The sequence below is a fragment of the Durio zibethinus genome, chromosome 20 (assembly GCF_047325235.1).
Source record: "Durio zibethinus cultivar Kanyao isolate XHJ-2024 chromosome 20, ASM4732523v1, whole genome shotgun sequence".
Classification (NCBI taxonomy): domain Eukaryota; kingdom Viridiplantae; phylum Streptophyta; class Magnoliopsida; order Malvales; family Malvaceae; genus Durio; species Durio zibethinus.
Window position 1 is genome coordinate 3,227,481 of NC_143181.1, and position 20,040 is coordinate 3,247,520.

At 32.2% G+C, this 20,040-nt stretch overlaps 3 protein-coding genes and 1 non-coding gene across 5 annotated transcripts; all 4 read right to left on the reverse strand.

Annotated features, from left to right (window-relative positions):
- Positions 1–23: 23 nt before the first annotated feature.
- LOC111315481 (uncharacterized) lies at positions 24–1,198 on the reverse strand. Its single transcript, XM_022917213.2, has 3 exons — positions 1,040–1,198; positions 465–893; positions 24–380 (listed from the first exon to the last, which is right to left on the reverse strand). The coding sequence occupies exons 1-3, from the start codon at positions 1,085–1,087 to the stop codon at positions 168–170; spliced, it is 690 nt and encodes a 229-aa protein (XP_022772948.1). The 5' UTR covers positions 1,088–1,198; the 3' UTR covers positions 24–167.
- A 101-nt stretch (positions 1,199–1,299) lies between these two features.
- On the reverse strand, positions 1,300–1,372 carry TRNAA-AGC (transfer RNA alanine (anticodon AGC)). The gene has a single exon. It is a non-coding gene; the product is annotated as a tRNA-Ala (tRNA).
- Positions 1,373–4,757: 3,385 nt separating this feature from the next.
- On the reverse strand, positions 4,758–6,361 carry LOC111314902 (uncharacterized). Its single transcript, XM_022916519.2, has 3 exons — positions 6,000–6,361; positions 5,748–5,877; positions 4,758–5,634 (listed from the first exon to the last, which is right to left on the reverse strand). The coding sequence occupies exons 1-3, from the start codon at positions 6,133–6,135 to the stop codon at positions 4,866–4,868; spliced, it is 1,035 nt and encodes a 344-aa protein (XP_022772254.1). The 5' UTR covers positions 6,136–6,361; the 3' UTR covers positions 4,758–4,865.
- A 6,673-nt stretch (positions 6,362–13,034) lies between these two features.
- LOC111315482 (branched-chain-amino-acid aminotransferase 2, chloroplastic-like) lies at positions 13,035–18,582 on the reverse strand. 2 transcript variants are annotated; one of them, XM_089749526.1, is made up of 10 exons: positions 18,149–18,581; positions 17,735–17,907; positions 16,038–16,212; positions 15,416–15,592; positions 14,925–15,056; positions 14,736–14,834; positions 14,499–14,615; positions 14,233–14,328; positions 14,025–14,137; positions 13,035–13,886 (listed from the first exon to the last, which is right to left on the reverse strand). In XM_089749526.1, the coding sequence occupies exons 3-10, from the start codon at positions 16,143–16,145 to the stop codon at positions 13,772–13,774; spliced, it is 957 nt and encodes a 318-aa protein (XP_089605652.1). In that variant the 5' UTR covers positions 16,146–16,212; positions 17,735–17,907; positions 18,149–18,581; the 3' UTR covers positions 13,035–13,771. The 2 variants fall into 2 exon arrangements, with proteins under 2 accessions (XP_089605652.1, XP_022772950.2); XM_022917215.2 differs by having other exon boundaries at positions 13,036–13,886; positions 17,735–17,808; positions 18,149–18,582.
- Between the last annotated feature and the right edge of the window lie 1,458 nt (positions 18,583–20,040).

The window sequence follows — 20,040 nt, forward strand, 5'->3', positions numbered from 1 at the left end:
AATGCCACACAGCAGAATCATAATAAGGTGAAATTGATATATGATTTTATAGATTATCAAGCAAGATCACCCCTAAAGAACTTACTGATAACAATGTAGTTTGACAAACAAAACAAAGAATTTGGCCACACTTAAAGAACTTAACTTTCTGCATCTGCAGCTGAAGATCAATCTTGCATGGAAAATAAATTGCCTCCGTCCCTTCCTCCATTTTCTTCCAGCAAACTTCTCCATAGCCACAAAACTTGCATCAATCCACCATTTGCAACATGCAAAAGAAACACCCGAGTTCGCATAGCAAAATATGTAGAAACAAACTTTACCACAGCAAAGAAGCCACCCATTGCCATGAGCAGCCATTTCATTTTCAAGCCCTTTCCCTGCTTAACATCAAATCAAAATTACATTCATATAAAACACAATTACACAGATATAGAATATTTAGGAACAGAGAATATATATACCTCAAAGCTGCGAAATGCTTCTTGGGATGTCTCTTTTAAGAAATCAGTCATCAAACATCCAACAATGAGACCAAAGGGTATTATCAACTCTTGATTTCTGGATATAGAGTATATAAAATCAGACAGACAGCTGAGGACAAAAAATGTAACAACAGACAACTTCAATGCCTTCTTTCCTACAAAAAGTAGTCTCTGCAGCAGCAGATTCTCAGCTTTCTTCCAAGGAAAATCTTTGACAGCGTCAGGGGTTTTCTCCCATAACCTCTCCTTGATGAAATTGAGTTGCTCCTTAATCTTATTTGGCTCGCCAAACTGAAACCGCGCCGTTGTTATTTTCATGCCACATTTTGGAGACACTCGACGGTGACAATTCAATTGCAAAAGAAACCCATGAAGCTGAGAAGAAGGCTCGTGCTCAAATCGCTTAACCTATACGAGTATTTGACTAATTTAAGCTTCGACAAAGTATCAAAGACAAGAAAAACTGAAGTTTGTTTCAATTTAAAGCTCCATCATATTCATGTTCGGATTATAATTTCAATTATAGAAATGCAGCAAATAAGTTGAAGCAGTACCTTAATATTCAGAGCTGAAGGCAATACGGAGGAAGCCAAAAGCGCCATTGTTTTACACAAATGGGCTTTCCTCGGAATCACAAGAGATTACTTTACTTCATCGGTTTCCTCTGTCTCTAGGGTTTAGCAGAGAGAATAAATTGAAGTTGAAGAGATGGATTTTGGATATTGTGGGCCTAATGGGGTGAATCTAAACCCACAAACTTTGGGTCTAATTGGGCTTTTTGGGTCAGAAAATTTGATCAAAACACAGAAAAAAGTGGAGATGCGGGGTATCGATCCCCGTACCTCTCGCATGCTAAGCGAGCGCTCTACCATCTGAGCTACATCCCCTTTTTGATGTTAACAAATGCTTATAATAATAATTTCATCTTTTAATTTCTTTAAAAGACTAACACCAACATGCATGACAGCCGGCCATTTTCAAGCAAATGTTTTAATTTCATTAGAAACTGAAACAGTTTGGAAAGAAAAAAAATTTTTGGATGTTAAAGGATTATTTAATTTGTTTGATTCTACCTTTACACCTATTGATGCATCTTTGGAGTTGAATCATAATTTGAATTCCTCTAAGCATGAAAGAATCCTGAAGTTTATTATTATTATTATTATCAAAATTTATAACCTTAGCATTTTGCATAGTCACCACTCAAAGAGAAGTGGGTTAAGAGATAGACTTGAATGTAACAAGATTAAATATTTAAATTTATTACTTATACATTTTAGTCTTTTCTCTATAATTGTTAGTTTAGAAGCTTTTAAATTTCAACATCTGCAGTCTATTTTTATATTTTTAAACTATGCTTTCTTTTGGAAAAAAAAATTTCTTTCAAATATTTAGCAAAGATCTATTCTTAATTTACTTGTATTTATTAGTATATAGCATAATTGATCATTTTCATTAGCCTTCCAAGCTACAATAATATATATATATATATATATATATATAGAATTGAGTCTTGCTCTTATAATTTACTATATATAAGGAATATATGTACAATTGTACATTGCAGGCAAGCTATGTATAAATTATTAATTTAGTGTATTTAAACAGACAAAGTGGAAGTCCAAGAGAAACTATATATCATCATCTCTCATTCCCACTTATGACAAAGCTAAATGAAAGGCTTCCGATGGCTATCTTCCCTCAAAATATAGGAAAAGAGCTATAGAATTTTCTTATGTTAGTGAGTGTCATTGTCAGTACTATATAAAAACCGAAAGATAATGTGATTATTTAGTAACATTGGGTTTAATGAAAGAGGATTTATAATAAAATATAAGAAAAAGGTAGGGAAAGAAGTGGTCGTTCGGTTGTTGTTATGGCTAGGGGGAAGTCTTTCCAGACACAGGGGCCTTAATCAAGGATGCTTTTGGCTTTATTATCGTCATCGTTTTAACGGATTGTGGCTCTCATTTAAGTCAAAAATTTGAAATCTTGGTTTCTTGTTTTGGACCTCTTCTGTTCTGCTTCTTCTTCACCAGCGATATTCTTTCATGCTTTACAGATTGAAATATTAATTACATGCTTGTTGTTTATTGGTTTTCAGAATTATTGGCTTATGCTATGGCACTTCCCTTTGCCTCTCTGTCTTATATAATAATAATAATTATTATTATTATAATATCACTCTATATAAAACTAGCTGTGGAAATAGAGAAAATGTAGAAGAAAAAGGGTGAAAAGATTTGTGAAAGTTATTTGCTATTTGCTAACGTATTTTTCAATATTGTTGTAGTATTTATTACGAACTAACTGGGTTTTGAAAGTTGGTTTAAGTAATGGGGCCAACGGTTTTGAAATTTGAATAGCTTGACAAAGAACAGAACAGGTAGGATTTTTGGAAATTGTCAATCAATTTTAACAGATATCATGACCATGGCTTACCAAACAAGAAAATTTGTAAAGAAAAATTAAGGCATTTTTTTTATCCGAATTGTTACAACTGGAATCAACTAGTTTTACTCATATAGTCAGCCTCTGAAGAGTCCATAAGATAACATAATAATAAGGCTTTTGACCTTGGAGGGTTTTGGAATCTGATGCAGTACTTAAATGTGGGATTGAAGCCAAGTTGATTTTGAAAAAAAAAAAAAATGACATGAGTCTAGCACAATAGTAGCACTTAATTGCTAACTTAATTTGACTCATATCAATTTCTCTTTGAACAAAATGGATTAGTTGTAATGAGCTGTGAGAGAAACACCGCAAGAATTTGACGACGCCAAGTTAGAAAAGTAAATTGGCTGGTAGGAAGATGGGATTCTTCTAATTTTTATATTGATGGAAACCAAATGCAATGAAAGTTATCAACGATTATTGCCTATATATGATGAGAAAATGCAACCCAGTTAGATGGAAATAATAGTTAAAAATTATTAGAACTAGCTAGGCGAAAATGGATGTCAAGCAAATAATGGCACCCTCTCACATATTGAGACATTCATAAAAAATTAATGTGACAAAACCCTAACTATTTTGAACTTTTTCACTTATCCATTCCCCTCCTTTAAATTTTAAACTTCAAAGTACATGCATCAAACTGTGGCATTAATTGGTTTCTCACATTTAATTATTAGCTAGCAGATCAGCTAGCTAGCTGGTTTTGTCTGAGATATATATGGCTAGCTGCAAGCTTTTGTTCTTACTGCTTCCCTTTAATATGTATGTCAAAGCTTTTGTTTTATATATGTTGGATGGTATAGAAAGTAGTCTGGAACTATATGTATCAATCAAACAAAAGGATGTATATAACTGCTGCCACATTTGTCTAGAGGTGAGCAAGTGTCTGAAGCATCTTGTCAGTTTTCACACGCGCAGATGGGGATCCTGAAGGCCCTGAAAATTGGGCATTGACATGTTCAGTTGCTTTTGTGGTTTAAGTGGAGGCGTGAATGATCAGGAGCTGCTACTTACAATGGGATTCAAAATTTTTTTCATATTCCACAATCCTGGAAGTCTCCCTATATATGCATGCATGTTGGAAAGAATTAAGCTGGTTGCAGGTGTTAATTGGTACTCCTATACATATATTCATTACTCCCTGAATAGAAAGTAATTACCTTAACTGCTCCTTAACTATAACAAACAAACAATCATTACACACTTGGATGAATATTGAATTCTATGTGATTATATCATTTTCAAAATCTGAGTGTTGCTGTTGAACTTTTAAATCAATTAATTAAACCCTAGAGCTAATCTTCAATTATAGTAGTATGTTTTTAACTTTTAAGCACTTTGACGATAGAATTAAGGAATGTTCGCTTGTGCTTTAGCTTTGGGAGATCTTATTTATGTTTGGAAGCATGCATATAGTTCTATCCAGTAGCCATTAATGCACCAATAAGGCCTAGGAAGTATGACTTATGTTTACTTGATCTGCTATAGCCTAGCTACAATGGATTTTAAAGGAAACTAGCATGCTGGCTACGGTTTGTTTGGATCTCCAAGGAACATTTTGACATGTATTAATATGACAAGTGGATATTAATGTAAGAAAATGCATAGCATTCATCAGTTAATCATCTGAGATATGTTGATCAACTAGCCCACAGCTGGCAAAAACAAGAAGCTTCAGAATTCCCTAGTTCAGCATCAGCATAAGAAAAATGACTATAAAAAACACAATAAAAGAAAAGAAGAATTCTCGAAGATACGAATAATAGTTAGATAAATTACAGTCACCGTTGATAGAATAAGCTTGAACAAAAGAAATCAAATATATAACTGAACCAGATTATTATTAGGGTTTTCTCTCTAACAATATTTCAACACCTCTCTTTCCTTATTTCTTCCAACTTAATACATTCCATTTACAGCATGCTATTGTGCTCCTGGGTACCTCAACTCACTGAAAGCGTATTCTTGCAACATTCCTTGTTGTTGTATCCCTTCATATTCTGAAGCAACAGGAGGGCAAACCAGAGAGCTTGTATCACCCCAGCCAATGCTTTCACATGAATTTACAGCTCTATTATTGACCATGCCTTCCCCATATATAAACTCCATTCCATCTAATCTTTGTAGGTTGCTACGTGCCATTTCCTGGAGTTCTGAAGAAAAACTGCTTTGTCCTTGCAGCATGTGCAGATTTGCTCCATTTACAGTGTACTGGGAGTTCACAAACTGAGTACCAATATTATTGTTTAAGGCATCCATGGGAGAAGAAGAATAAGACGGCATATGGACAGTCTGCTCATAAAGTTGCCGATCAGCGGAGGATGAATCATTTGGAAAATGATGAAGAGTTGTTCCATCATTAATCACATGATCATCATCACAAAATCTTCCTCCAAGCTTGATTAGTAACCTTCTCATTGAGTCTTGGCTGTCAATGCATTGTTCTTGACTTGAGTATGGTATGGGCGCCGCCAGCACAGGCAGCTGTGGCCAGTAAGGGCTTTGATTGTGATCAGGAACCATGGACTCTCCATTCCCTGAACTCTTCTTATCTTGCTTTAGGCTGCTCCCTCTACGAGACTGTTGCTCTTTCTGTTGCTTGCCAAGAAGCTTCTTCTTAAGCCTCGTGTTCCAATAATTCTTTATATCATTATCAGTCCTCCCCGGTAATTGTGCAGCAATAATAGACCACCTATAATTAATCATGCCGGTTTAGTAAGTAGTTAGGCATACAAATATTTGTTTAAAATGAAATCAAAATATAGGGTTTGATAACTTTATGAATCATTATAGGACCACAAATACCTGCTCCCAATACTAATATAGAGGCTGCAAATAATCCCATCTTCTTCTTCAGAGAATCCTCCATGCTTGATATTTGGGCGGAGGTAGTTCAACCATCTGAGACGGCAGCTCTTCCCACATCTCTTAAGGCCTAAGATACAAAAGCAACCCTCTTAAAATCGCCCAAGACACCATGTAACTAAAGGTTGTTGTAGCAGAAAAAGAGAAAAATAAAGCACAGCTGATTGATTATCTTTAACTATATATTATTACCAATTTTCTGAGGCAAAGCGATCCAGTTTCCACCAGTACCATGCTGCTCAATATATGCCTTGAGTTTGGCGTCTTCTTCAGGTGACCACGGGCCTTTCTTGACGTTTGCTTTGTCACAACAAGGAGCTCTCCCCATACTTTTCTTAGTATTCCTTTTTGAGCTAATTTGTCTATCTTTCCAGTGAAGCAAGAATTAGAGAGAGAGAGAGAGAGAGAGCTGGAAAGGGATAAACATGTTTCTAAGAAGCTCCAGTGGTTTTTAAAAATGGGTATGGCATAAAGAAAGACTTTGTTATAAAAAATAATAGAAAATGGAAATGCCAGATCAGGAGAATAGGATTTTTTCTACTTGTTTCTCTTCGTATTAGAATTGCTGTTTTCCTTGGAATGATAAGTCCAAATGAAACTATATACATTAATTTGTTAATAAGATGATAATAACTCACATCTAATTTATGATATATTATTAATTTTAATTTTAAATTTTTATTTTATAAAAAATATTTTATATGTATAAATTTAAGGTTTTTTATATATATAAACTTAATATTTTTATTTACCCCAACATAATTCATGAATAAAATAATACTAAACGTTAGGATGTTAAAATTTGATGTCTCCATTAAATTTAATATAGAATTATGACTATGATTTTATCAAATATTGTAATTTTAAAAGTAATTTTATCATGTAACACTTAATTTTTATTCATTGAGATTTTAAATATATTTTTTTGGATAAATTAAATTTTTATTTATTCAAAATCAGTAAAAATTTATTACAATATAATTATTTTACAACTTAATAAATAAAAAAATAATTCATTAACAGTTTATTCTAAAAATTTTATATTCAGATTTCAATTGTCACAAATATAAATTTAAATATATATATATATATATAATATTCTCACAAAATTTTTCGTTGGAGTGGAGCATCAGAAAGATGCAGAAAAAAAAAAAGAAAAAAAAAAGAATTAGCACGGGGGAAGATGCAACGTATTTGGGGGCCAAGCGTCACATCACACACCTCGCTTGACCTTACTAGTTGTTGGCTGCCCGAAGGGCTGATCATAAATATTTGTAGTTTCATTAGTGCAAGACAGATAATACTATTCATGTAGTGACGCCGATATATTTGAAGGCAGCAAATCGGTTATCATATCCAACCCCAAGCATCCAACTTTTAACCTTTTCCAGGATTTGTACACAAATCTGAAGAACCCTGGAGTACATCCTTGAACAAAGCCATGAAAGACCAAAAAAAAAAGCACTTCAATTCTTTCACCCTCTATTCCATTTTCTTTCAAATTGATAAGCTATATATGGAATAGATGTAGTTTTCCCATTTCCAAGAAGTCCCACTTTCTCCTTAAAGATCTCTACTTACACATAAAGATGAAATAATATATATACTTGCTCTTAAAGTGAGCAAAAATCTAATAAAAATATCCTAATAGTATATATTTTGTTCTATAATCCATTTTGGTTTTAGATTGCATATTACCAAGTACCAAGGAAAAATAGGTTTAGTTTCCAAAATGTGCACATGGAATAAGGTCAATTTAGTAGGTCACCGTTAACCCAACCCTCTCTTTCTTGCAACATTTCCAAGCTTGAATGGACCTACTCCTTGGAAAAATCTATCTTCCTTTGACAATCATGTTCCTCAGTACAGCTCAGGCCAACTTTCTTCTCCAGGCTCTCTTCTCGTTTTCCCTGTTTGACAAGCACAAAATGTAAAAAAATTTATATACTATTTAGTTAATTATATATATTATGATGCGCAGACAGAATGAAACACAAGATGTTCTACATTTTCTGTTCATAGATTTTTTTTTCCTCCTCGTTTCACATCAAACCCTTTTTCATGTAAATTGTGAGATCTCTTCCTACATTTTATTTTAGCCAACACACGAGAACACTATTAACCATGTCGTTTATTGAACACCCCAGTTCCAGGATTCATTTTCTGCTGAGCTGATCATACCAGACGCGCAGGATAGTATATATTGATTATTTTCAGTTTCCTCAGCCTCAAAATTTAAAAAAGGAAAAGAAAAAGAATACAAAAAATAAGGTGACTAATAGGCTAATTTAGATGGACAGCACTATTGCGCGGTACATTAGCCTTTTTCTGTAGGTAATTTATCCGTACGTGGCCGCTTTTAACGACAATCAGTACTCCACTATTTCAACAATGAAAACTGGCTGTATATAAAGGGTATATTGGTGACAAAGACATCAAGAAGCATAGACACGCCTGGTGAAGGAGCATCCCCAAAGTAATAAGGCAGACACAATTGTGCTAATTAAACTTGTGGCTTATAATCAGTGAAAGGGAACATAAAAGTTTATTCTCCAAAAAAATCAACAGAAAAGACATGACTATGTCAAACAAGGAACCAACATGTAGAAAATTACATATAGATTTCTGGACAGAATAGAAGTTTGGACCTGCATCGGTTCATAAGTGGTCCATTTTAGACAGTTGTAATTCCATCTCTCAGATTTTGCTGATTCAAACTCCATTTAGTTCCTAGCTAAGGGAACATGCATGCATCAGATGACTTTTTGATTGTAGACCAATTGTATTTGTTCAGAATTTGCAATGACTAACACATAGGGACACCTTTTTCCCACGTTTCAAGAGGAGTTATATAGATAGATATCCATTATGTTTTTAGTTCATCAGTATTTTTCTAATTGATGATGCATGACCTAATTTGACAGGGAGTTATAATTTCAATTTCAAAATTTAATTGAGTGATAGGGATAGAGAAGGTAGAGACATGAACATGCTGAAAGACAATGATTGTTTCTTCAGTGCCATAAGTAATGTTAAGGGCAATTATTGCTTTTTATAGCATCAACAGTGAAGTTTTTATATCCTTTCTGTTCAGTTTGCCAGAAGTGAAAAATATATATATATATATATATGAAAATATAAAATGAAATGGATATAGCCTAAACAATAGCATAAGAATTAAAAGTAAATACCCATTAAACCATTTTAACATTTTTCCTCCTTTCCAAACCACCTTGTTCATATTTGCAACCCAGATTGTTTACAAACTTTGACTGTAAGTAGAGTTCTAGGAGTATAGGGTCAAGCTCAGCCTACCCGATAAGGCCCAAAAACATAGAGAACGTCTATCACCTGCATATTAGACCCGCAGTCTAAGGTCATGAGTACCTACTTCTAATGATCACTTCATGCAGTTTGGCCCTGAAAAATTGATCAATTCATGCAGAGGAATTACGGCATTATGTTGTGTGCATGATATACTTTGCAAGCAGAACATAATATTGAAAGAGCTGAAGTACTTTCAGTATCATAAACAGTACTTAATGTATTTCAGGTCCAAACAGGAGAGTTGCATACAAAGACCATGAATGAGAAAATTTCAGACCTGATTATACAAGTTATCATTCCCAAAAAGTAGCGGGGGAGACACACCCATCATTTGCATCGCTTCTTACTAGCAGCTATTGGTGTGAGAGGACCTAATTGTTCTGACCTTGGATGTGTTCGCTTTTCAAATGCAGCATTAAGGAACTCGTTGTCTTCAACAAACAGTTGTAGATTTTCTTTGATGAGCAAGAACTCAACCGCATCTTCCTTACACTAAAAAATGAACCCAATTTGTATAAACTTGCTCAAACTATCTATTGCTTCAGCTTGTCCTTGAGATAGCAGTCCTTCAGCAATTTCTTGAGCAAAAGCAGAAACTAATTCTCTATTGGCTTTCCGATTTTCAAAACATGATCTATCCAAAACAAGTCTGTATGAGTTTCGATCCCATAGAACCATCTTTTTCCTTTTTGCTTCCAGTGTTCTACTCCTTCGACACAGAAGAAGTCGATAATTGACCGGAATGGACTTATTAGTCTCAAAAACTGCAATCGACTTTCACTATTAGACGCCACACCAAGATAATCCAAAGCTTTACTATGTCTTTCAAAGTCCAGAGAAGAATGCGCAACAGCCTTCTTCAATGAGAAGATACCTTTCAAGGGAATTCCTTCTTTCTGGACATCGAAACAAGGTCACAAAACCTTCTTCGGATCCTAATGGCAGAAACAGGTTTTCGATTATGCTTTATATCATAGAAAATTTCAGAAGGGGTAATGCGCGTCTTTTGCAACATAGTTTTGATAGATTCTCTCGTGTTATTTAGCTCTGGGATTGATGAAGCCTGAGCAGGCAAGAATTCAAATGCTTAAGCCACAGACGACAAAGGAGAGCCCATTTTCACACAAAAAGAGAAGGCACTGTAAAATGCAGAAGGGACACATTCAGAATCCCCATGTTCTATTCGTTGTCTAGTAATATGGTTTCCTATGAGGAAGCAAGTATGAAATCAGACTGAATTATAAATAAGAAATTTGTTACCATTGAAGTAGGCAAGAAAGCAAAGATGCCAATGGAAGATGTTCCACTTTTAGTCGCTTCCCAAATAGGAAAGCAAGCTCAACAATCCAGTCATCTACATCATTCCTCGTACTAACATTGCTTTCAGACTTCACTTGGAATGCCTGTCTCCACACGAAATACTGACATGTTTCTTCAGTTTCTTCGAGCTTTTGTTTAGCAGAGAGATGGACCACACATGAATGAGCTCTATATATCAGACGGAAAGACTTGTTGATCCGTCTAACTGTATATAAATATAGCTCAGACATTTTCAGCTTCTTCTGGGTCATTATTGTTGGCACGTACAGATAATCTTTTGATCTTGCATAAGAACAAGAGAAGCTCAGACTGCAGCTCCGACAATTGTGTCTTTATAGCTTCCACCTTCTTAGGTTTCAAAGGAAGAATGATGGTGGTTGCGGGTAAGATTAGGGATGTAATCGAGCCAAGTTGAGATGATACAGTGATAAATTTAAACTCGAGCTCGATTCTCCACTCGCGACTCAATACTCGACTCAAATTCGATTAAATTTTATTTTCTTAACTCGAATTCGATTTGTGATCGAATTGAATTATTCAAACTCGCTTGAATATACTCATTTATCAGTAAAAAATAAGTTTGATTCCATACTCGATTTTAAGCTTGATGATTAGTACTCAAATTCGAACTTAAAGTAAGATTTTTCAATACAAATGTTTTGTATCAATTAAATTTGATATATTTCAAATAATATCATAAAAATAAATAAATAACCTAATATAACAATCAATCCAACTTGAATATGCAAATGAAAGATAAAATGACAAGGTTCAAAGTAATCGAAAGCATAACCCATAAAGCAATCAACTTCCATTGAACTAATATCCAAATGAATCATTATCCAAGTTAAAATGAGAAGTTCAAGCCTTATTTCAAAAAAAAAAAAAAAAAGAAAACTAAAGATCTTGGTTGAACTTAAAATGAAAAAAAAAAAATTAACGAGATTATTGAAAGTGTTTTTGATCAAAAACATCTATAATAATCTATTCAATTTGTTGTATAGTTTTATTCAATATTTTTTCTAGCCAAAAATACCTTAAATAATTTATAAAAAAAATTGTGATAGGACTATTAAATGTGCTTTTTATCAGAAATGCCTTAAAATAATCCCATTTAATTTTATAAAAAGAATATTTAAAGTATTTTTTGTTAAAATCGCCTTTAATAATCCACTCATAAATATTGACGGAGATTATTCAAAACATTTTTTTGCTAGAAATGTCTTAAATAATCCTATTCAATTTTTTGTAATGGAGTATTCAAGGTATTTTTTAAGCAAAAACGTCTTGAATATTCCTTTACAAAAAATTGTATGAGATTATTCAAGACAGTTTTTACCAAAAACGCCTTAAACAATCTCCTAGTAAAAAAATTGAAGGATATTATTGAAATCGTTTTTTGTCAAAACTATTTTCAATAATCCCCTCATAAAAATTTTTTGTAAGGATGATTCAAAACTTCAATTACAAATTGGATTATTTAAGTTTCTATCATATATGTCGAAAAAATTATAGTAATTATTCAGCATTTAATATATGTGGATTCCTCCTAACCCAACCAATAAATCTAAACACGAAATGCCTTGAAAACTTCGGATATCGCATTTTTTCAAAGATCATACTTTCTTTCGGAATCTACAATTTCATGAACCAAACGCCTTCTTAGAGTTTTCAAGTATGTATATATATTTAAGGTAAAAAAGTAAATTAATAATAAAATATTTAAAATATATATTAAAAATAAAAAATTTAATTAAGCTCGCGAACCCACTCGAGTCAGATATTAAATACTCGAATTCAGTTCATTCGATAATTCGAGCTATCAAGCTCAAGCTCTGCTCGGCAACAATCAAATCGAATTCAAATTTTTTTCGAATCGAAACCAAATAACTTACGAATATATATGTCTCATTTACACTCTAGGTAAAATCTTATTGGCCCCGTATATCTCACATACATCTAAAACAATAGCTTTTTCCTCAACCCATTCAGGAACTATATACCCAATACCACAATCCTGGTTGGTTGCTACCCCAAACTTGACCTGATATCCATTGCTAAAAATGTGTGGTTGTGTATTCACAAGAAACAAACCTTTGAATCCAATCCCTGTACAAAGGGGAAGCAAAATCTTAATATAATATGTTACTTTGATGGGTCATATGTAATTTAACATTCTGCCTACCATGTTGCACAGTCAATTGCTATGCATCTATAAATGCTTTATTTCAAGCAATGAACTAGAATTAGTATTTTGCAGGAAAGAAAATGGGTAATATTACCTTCTTCTCCAATAAATCTTGGCTGTCTCTTTCCATTCTTTGTGGACCTGCCTACACTACAAATAGACTCCATGTTCTTCCTTGAGAATCAAACTTCATTGTTAAAAACCAAAAAAGTTGATGGTGCACGAGTCCTGGTATGTCTCTAGCTGTTAGCACAAACTCAAGAGTTGGTTGTACGCCAGATGGGTACTCATTATCCTCAGCATTCTATATCAACACAAGGGAAAAATTAAAAACCCAGCAAAGTGATATGCATATGCCTTAAAGATAAACGCTTTCAAAATAATAGAAGCAATAACCTGAATAAGCTCCATTAGAAAGTGAACATCTTGAGTGCATAACTCAGCCGAGAGGCTAGTAACTGCATGATGGAGATCTTCGATTAAAGGGTTGGGCTCTTTCTTGCCTATAGCAAACTTCTTGGTCCTGATTTCTTCTACATGAAGCTTTGCAGCAGCTGCAACAACAGCCCTTGCCATTTCTTCGTAGCCAACGCTGAAAAACAAGCCCTTTCGACTCTTCTATTGAACAAAAGATACAGAGGAAAGAAGTACAAATGACCAGTGGCGGAAGTGCAAAAGAAAGAAAAGGAAGAAGGAAGAAGATGTCTTAGATTGACTAATTAAGGAATGACTTTGACGTGACCGACAGGAGAAAAGCTGATCAGATGAATCTTGCATGAAAAATTTTAGCAGTAGAATGATGATCATATTAACCTCTATTTTGGTTTTCATCTAAATGGAGATAAATAATGGTGCTAGAATGTGAAATGCCATTGTTTTTTTTTTTTTTCCTTGACCAAAGGAAAGAAATATGCCGTTGTCGTCTGATGACATTCAACAAATTTTTTTAGTCTTTATACAAATTATTACTACCAAATTCTTAATTGAATTTAGTTCTTTAATCTTTACAAGAACTGGAGATTTCCGCCCAAAGGTACATTTAACCTATTCCATGAGAAATGGGATAGGAATTTACAAACTGTTCATAATACAGCAAATCATAGTTGCTACGTTGTAAGCATTCAAGAGCTTAATGGACCTCGACCGTCCATCCCTTTTTATCCTCAATGCGACCAGTTTGCAGTCCCACGAGAGTCGAGCACAGTTCTTGGCTGACCAACCTACCCTCTGATTTGAATTCAATTCTGCAAATATATGCATAAATTACATGGGTTAATGTAGGGTCATATAGAGATTTAACACTGATTTTCGGATATCTTTTGGGTCATAAGCTTCCTCTCAGTTCTTTTTAATGGTAACATTTGTTCAATTCTATCAGTTACCTTCTGTTCTGATGTGTAATGCTACCGACTGGAGCAACTCCAACAGCTGTTCCGGTGCAAAAAACTTCATCAGTATCAACCAATTCATCTACTAGAATTGGCCGTTCCTCAACCTAACACATTAGTCTTGTATTAGATCCTCTCCCTGTCTTGTTGCAATATTTGAAGACAGTTTGAACATGGGAGTTTAGAAGTATCAGGTAGTCACCTGGTAGCCATGATCCCTAGCGGTCTCAATGATACTTTTTCGAGTTACCCCTTCAAGAATAGTTCCATTTGCAGCAGGAGTTGAAATAAGATTTCCCTGAAAAAGGTTCAAATAAGTGATTTTTTTTAAGGCAATAAGTGCATTATACCCTAGCACTAGGCCAAGCCCATGACTTAGGCTGTTATGATGGAATGTTAAATGGTAAATGGCTCTTGAAAATGTGCTAAGGTGGCAGTTTTTAGCTTGAAATTGTATTCCAACAATACCTTCACAATGAAAATATTACAAGAGGAAACTTCCTCCAGATACTTCCTATGCAGGGCATCAAGGTACAGGACATCAGAAAATCCTCTGTTTTTTGCTCTGGCTATTGCCTTCAGAACCTGTTAACAAAGGCATAAATGCTTCATAAATCTACAATAGGATATAGTAGTAGCCGTCATTTCATAGAACTTGCAATTAATGAGAAAAACCTTCAATATTGATATTGAAATGTTACTCACCGGAGCGTAGTTTGTGATTGTCTTCACCCCTCCTGCTCCTCCTGGAGAAGCCCGAACAAAATTTTCATCAATATATAAGTTCAAAGGTGCAGTACCCTCCTGAATCCAGGATGATCAGAATGTAAATAAGCGTTTCACGGGAAACCAAAGTTGGAAAAAACAAATCATGGAATTATAAAGAAGCCACACCTTGAAATAGTTGCGGACAGGGGAAGCATAAATAAGAAAAGTATATTCCGGGGCCGGTGCCAAACCCAATATAGGACCACTTCCCAAAAGCAGAGGCCTAACATACAATGACCCTTTTCCTGGAGGTGGAATCTGCACGTAATCATAGAATCAATTCATACGCTTTTAAGAAGAAATTCAAGGCTAATTTTCAGGAGACTAGAAAGAGAGAAGCACAATGCACTGATAATGTATAGATTTTATATTTGATATATTATAAGTATATAAATTATATATATTATTAGTGAATAAAAATAATGTATCTCATTAATAAAGTGAATAAGATGATATTATTTAATTAATGAATAAATTTTTAAAAAAATATTAATTTTTATGTATTTATTTTAAAAATTAATTTTTATTTATTAATAAAATGATATCATCTGATCTATTAATAATATATAAAATTTATACACTAATAACGTATCAAATATAAACTCTTTTTTAATTACCCAACGCTTGTTAGCAAATACAATTTCTTTCACTGCATCAACAAATTGTTCAATGGAAGGCGATGGCATGCACATTCTTTCAGCCCCATGCTTCATGCGAGTTGCATTTTGCTCTGGACGGAATAAAAGAATTCGCCCACTTGCTGTCCGGTTAGCCTTTGTGCCTTCATATAAGCCCTGGGCAGAATTTTGAGAATGAATTAGCTTATTCTAAACTAATGGGGCAAAATTTTTTTTTTTTTTTTTTTAAGTTGGTTAAGAGCTTTATGGCCTTTTTAATCATCTTTATCTGGATTTTTAGTCAAAGTTTAGCAATGTACCAATTCAACATCGTCAAAGTATATTTATTATTAGTAAATAGTTCTTAATTAAAAGATTAAAAAAAATTTTAATTTAATAAATATTATTTTTTTTAAATGATGACATGAATTAATTAATATAAAGTTTAAATTCAACAACCAAGATTGTCAAACCACTTTTTTTTTCTTTACTAATAAAATTGAGAAATGTGAATCTGATTTTCAAATCTCTTCCTTAAAAAAATTTAATTTTTTTATTATAAAAAAGTTGCAATTTGATTAGGAAATTTTTTAGGCGAAAAAGGAAAATGGAGGGTACTTGCCTGTCCATAATTTAAGACTCCTGCCGAAGGACTTATTTCGATATTACCAAAGCGAGTAAGTCGTCCTTCTTTAAAATTTTCCTCTTTGGAACATCTCATGATGCACATAAAATCAACTGGTGTCAAACCAAATCCAAGTTTATCTAAATCCACATCAGCGTACTCATTGTCACCACTTCCAAAATAAACAAAAAGTTAGGCACACTAAAATAAAATAAAATATTCACCCTATTCAACAATAAATTAATCAGCTTAATCTGTCATGATCGAAAATATTCAATTATTCAAATAAAAAATCAATATTAATCACTTCAGAAAAAAAAAATAATAACATTTTATTATCCACAATCATATAATTTATTAATGAAATATTAAATTATTAATTTCAATAATCAAAATTTATATCTTGATATCTTTAAATATAATAAAAAACTTAAATCATTTATTTTAATTATATTTTAGATAGATTGATATGTCATTAGAAATAACTAAAAATATAATCGATCAAATTTGATTCAATATAATATTAAACTCGAGTTCGAGTTTAATTCGAAATTCAAAATTCAAAAATTTGATTTGAGCTCGATCAAATTTTATTTTTTTAATTCAAGCTCCACTTAAGATAAAAATTGAACTACTCGATCTCGTTCGATTAGATTCAATTAATATGTAAAAATAAGTTCTATTTTTATATTCGATATAAATTCAATTATTTATATTCAAGCTCAAACTCGAATTTAAGATATTTTATTAATTAAAATAATAAAAATTTATTTAAATATAAAATCTCAATTAAGCTCGCGAGCTATTCAAGTCGGATATAAGAATACTCGAACTCAGTTCGATCGATAAATCGAGCTACTTAAGCTAGAGCTCTACTCGATAATAATCGAACCGAATTTGAATTTTATTCTAATCGAATCCGAATAACTTGTGAGTACTGATGTATTATTTATATCTCTAAAAATAACACTTAAAGATTATAAATTAAAGAGAATTTAAACTGTGTAATATCTTCTTTAATTAAATATATAATAAGATAAAAAATTTAAAAATAAATTAAAAACTTAAAAAAAAAAATTTATCACAAATACAAGTGTTCTAATGATATAATTTGGAGGGCGAGAGAAATTAAGAAAAACTTAAATAATAGTATTATCAAAATATAATATATTATCTGGAAGAAGTCGAATCCTCAACTCCCATGTTCCTCAGCGTCTGAACAACACAATCTTCTATCCATAATTTCACATGGCGTGCATTTGGCTCCATCGTATATTCATATTCCAGCAAAGGATAAGAAAAACAAAGTATAAAAATTCTTGTACAAGTATCAAAGTTGACTAGATTTGCCAGAGCTCTGACAATGTTAGAAACATTATGAAAGGCAACTCTCATGTGTTTTTTTTTATATATATAATTTTACAAACCAAAAACAGTTTTTTTGAGTTAATAACAGATGCATGGACTTTGTAGCTAAACAAAAATTTTTAATTTATCACTTTTGATTTTTAATTTTCATTTTTATATAATTACTTTTAATTAAGAAATTCAAGAACCATCTTCATCAAAGTTTTTCCCCCATACGACATGTAATTAAAAAACATGAATAATTGATAAAACTTGACGGGGCTTGCAACCGTGTTTTAGCAGAATTTTGCAGGAGAAAAGGCTGTTGCTCTGTTTCATGGAATTACCTGCAAGCAGATGGTTGACTCGCTACTGTCAGAGAAGAAGCAGCCTGAGATGTGTACCCACGGCAATATGGAAGCTATAAAACATCAATAAAACAAATTACTTGCACTTCTCAGCCCCAACTTATCGTTTACATCCTAGGATTGAAGTCAAACTTATTCACCCATATAAAGATCTGGAATACAGATCAGACATAAGTTATTACAGAGTTGAATGATGAGTGGCAGAAGATTAGAATCATGGAATAATCCACCGACGAACATAGAAGAATGATGCCAGATACTCTTAAAGGAAGAATGAAAGAGACAACTTTTCACGCAAACAACAGCAGTAACAATGATAAAGATCAACTGCATATTATTAAAGAATCCGACCAATCAGAAACATTAAAGATATATGAAAAAGGGATACCTTACCTTGGATGGAAAAGAAGCAGCCCATAAGGATTGAACCAGATTGCGTATGCAAGAACTTCTCTGAACCATGGTTTTTTGCTTTTATATTTGCCTTTGAACAAAGAACAAAGAAAACCCAGAAAGGATCTTTAAGAAAATTCAGAGTCAGACTAGAAAACAGCTGAAATATTTAAGATTTGAAAGAGAATTTTCAGGGATGCAAAGAAGCTGAAAACTAAGAAAGGAAATAATTGTTGAGTTGTTAAGGCAAACCGTCAAGTCTGTCTATATATGGATGAATCTATGCATATCCAAATCTGAATATGATACTACATATTAGTAAATTATAGCATTAAAAAATACACTATATATATACAATCATATTATCAAAATTTTGACAACCCATTTGGAATAAGAGACTCACTTTTCCAACAAGGGTTTAAAGTTTATTCACATCTTAATTGAAAATGTAAAAACTACCACGCCCTTTATCCCATTTTATGGGTCTTTGTTTGATTTTTTTTCAAACAAACATGACTTTGATATTTATTTTTAAATTAATTTATTGAATTAAAATTTTAAAATATATATTTTTTGAAACAAAATTTGCAGACCATATATTTTAATTTTAAGTTTTTGAAAATTTTTTTTAAATAATTGTTTGAGTTAGTTTTATCCAAGGACAATTATTTTGGGACCAAGGAGTATTAAACAATGAATTAATTGCAATTTATTTGATAAATTATTGGAACATCATGTTCTGATTCAATATATTTGGATTACTTAATTTGGTACAATCTCATGCAATGGATATATTAATTATACAACTGGGTCAGCAGCAGATTTAGAAAAAATTTTTCAAAGATATTCACTTATAATATATATATATATATATAAATTTATGAACAAATTTATCAATTTTAATGACAGAATTTACTAATTTTGTTTTAAAAAAAAGATGTCTATAAAAAAATTTTAAGGTGTTCAATGAAATATTTTCTTCAAATTTTCTTTTTGTTTTTTAATTTTTGGAGTGCTCATTGGGAAATTTTGAGAGTGTTCAATTAAAAATTTTCCTTCAAACTTTCATATTTTCCAATTTTGGGGTATCCAATTCAAAATTCCCTTTAATATTTCATATTTTCCAATTTTTAGACACCATAGCATCAAAGGTTGTCAGCCACTGATAGAGGTTATTACCACCCCCACTAAAGCCTAATTTTTTTTTATATAAAAAATTGCATCATGATGATTAAAAAAAATTAAAATTATTGAGATTTGAGTGATGACTGTTCAAGTATAATTTCTAATTTCAATAAATCTACATAAAGCAAATAAATAGTATATAAAACTTACAGTTTATACCTTCAAATTTTAGTCCTTTCACGTGTGATTTTTTTTTTTAACTCATTCATATAAAATTAATCACTTTGTTTACAATTTTAACTCCACAAGAGGATGTGATGGTAGTTGTTGAATTTAAAATTTATGGACAGTTTGATGTGAAAATAAATTGTTTGCGGGGATTAATAATATTATTATGATTTAACTAACACTTAGATTAGATTACATAGGATAGCAAGGGGCAGCCATTACTATTAATTATAATAAATTAACTTTCAAAGATTTGATTAGACAACTCATAAAACAAAATTAATATTAAATACACATCAGGTTGAAATCTACCTTCAGAGTCAGAGATCAGCTTTTGGAGCTTTAGTTCCATCTGAACTTCTCACCCATTTGAACAACCAAATTCACTCGATTATTTCAATCTACTTTTTGAATTATATACTTTTCACTTCCTCATTTGTCATAAAGATTTTTTGTTTAAGAACTCGGTTATTAGATTTGATAAAAATTTATAAATTATCATCAATTTTTTTATAAGTTGTGATTGATCAATTAAAAAT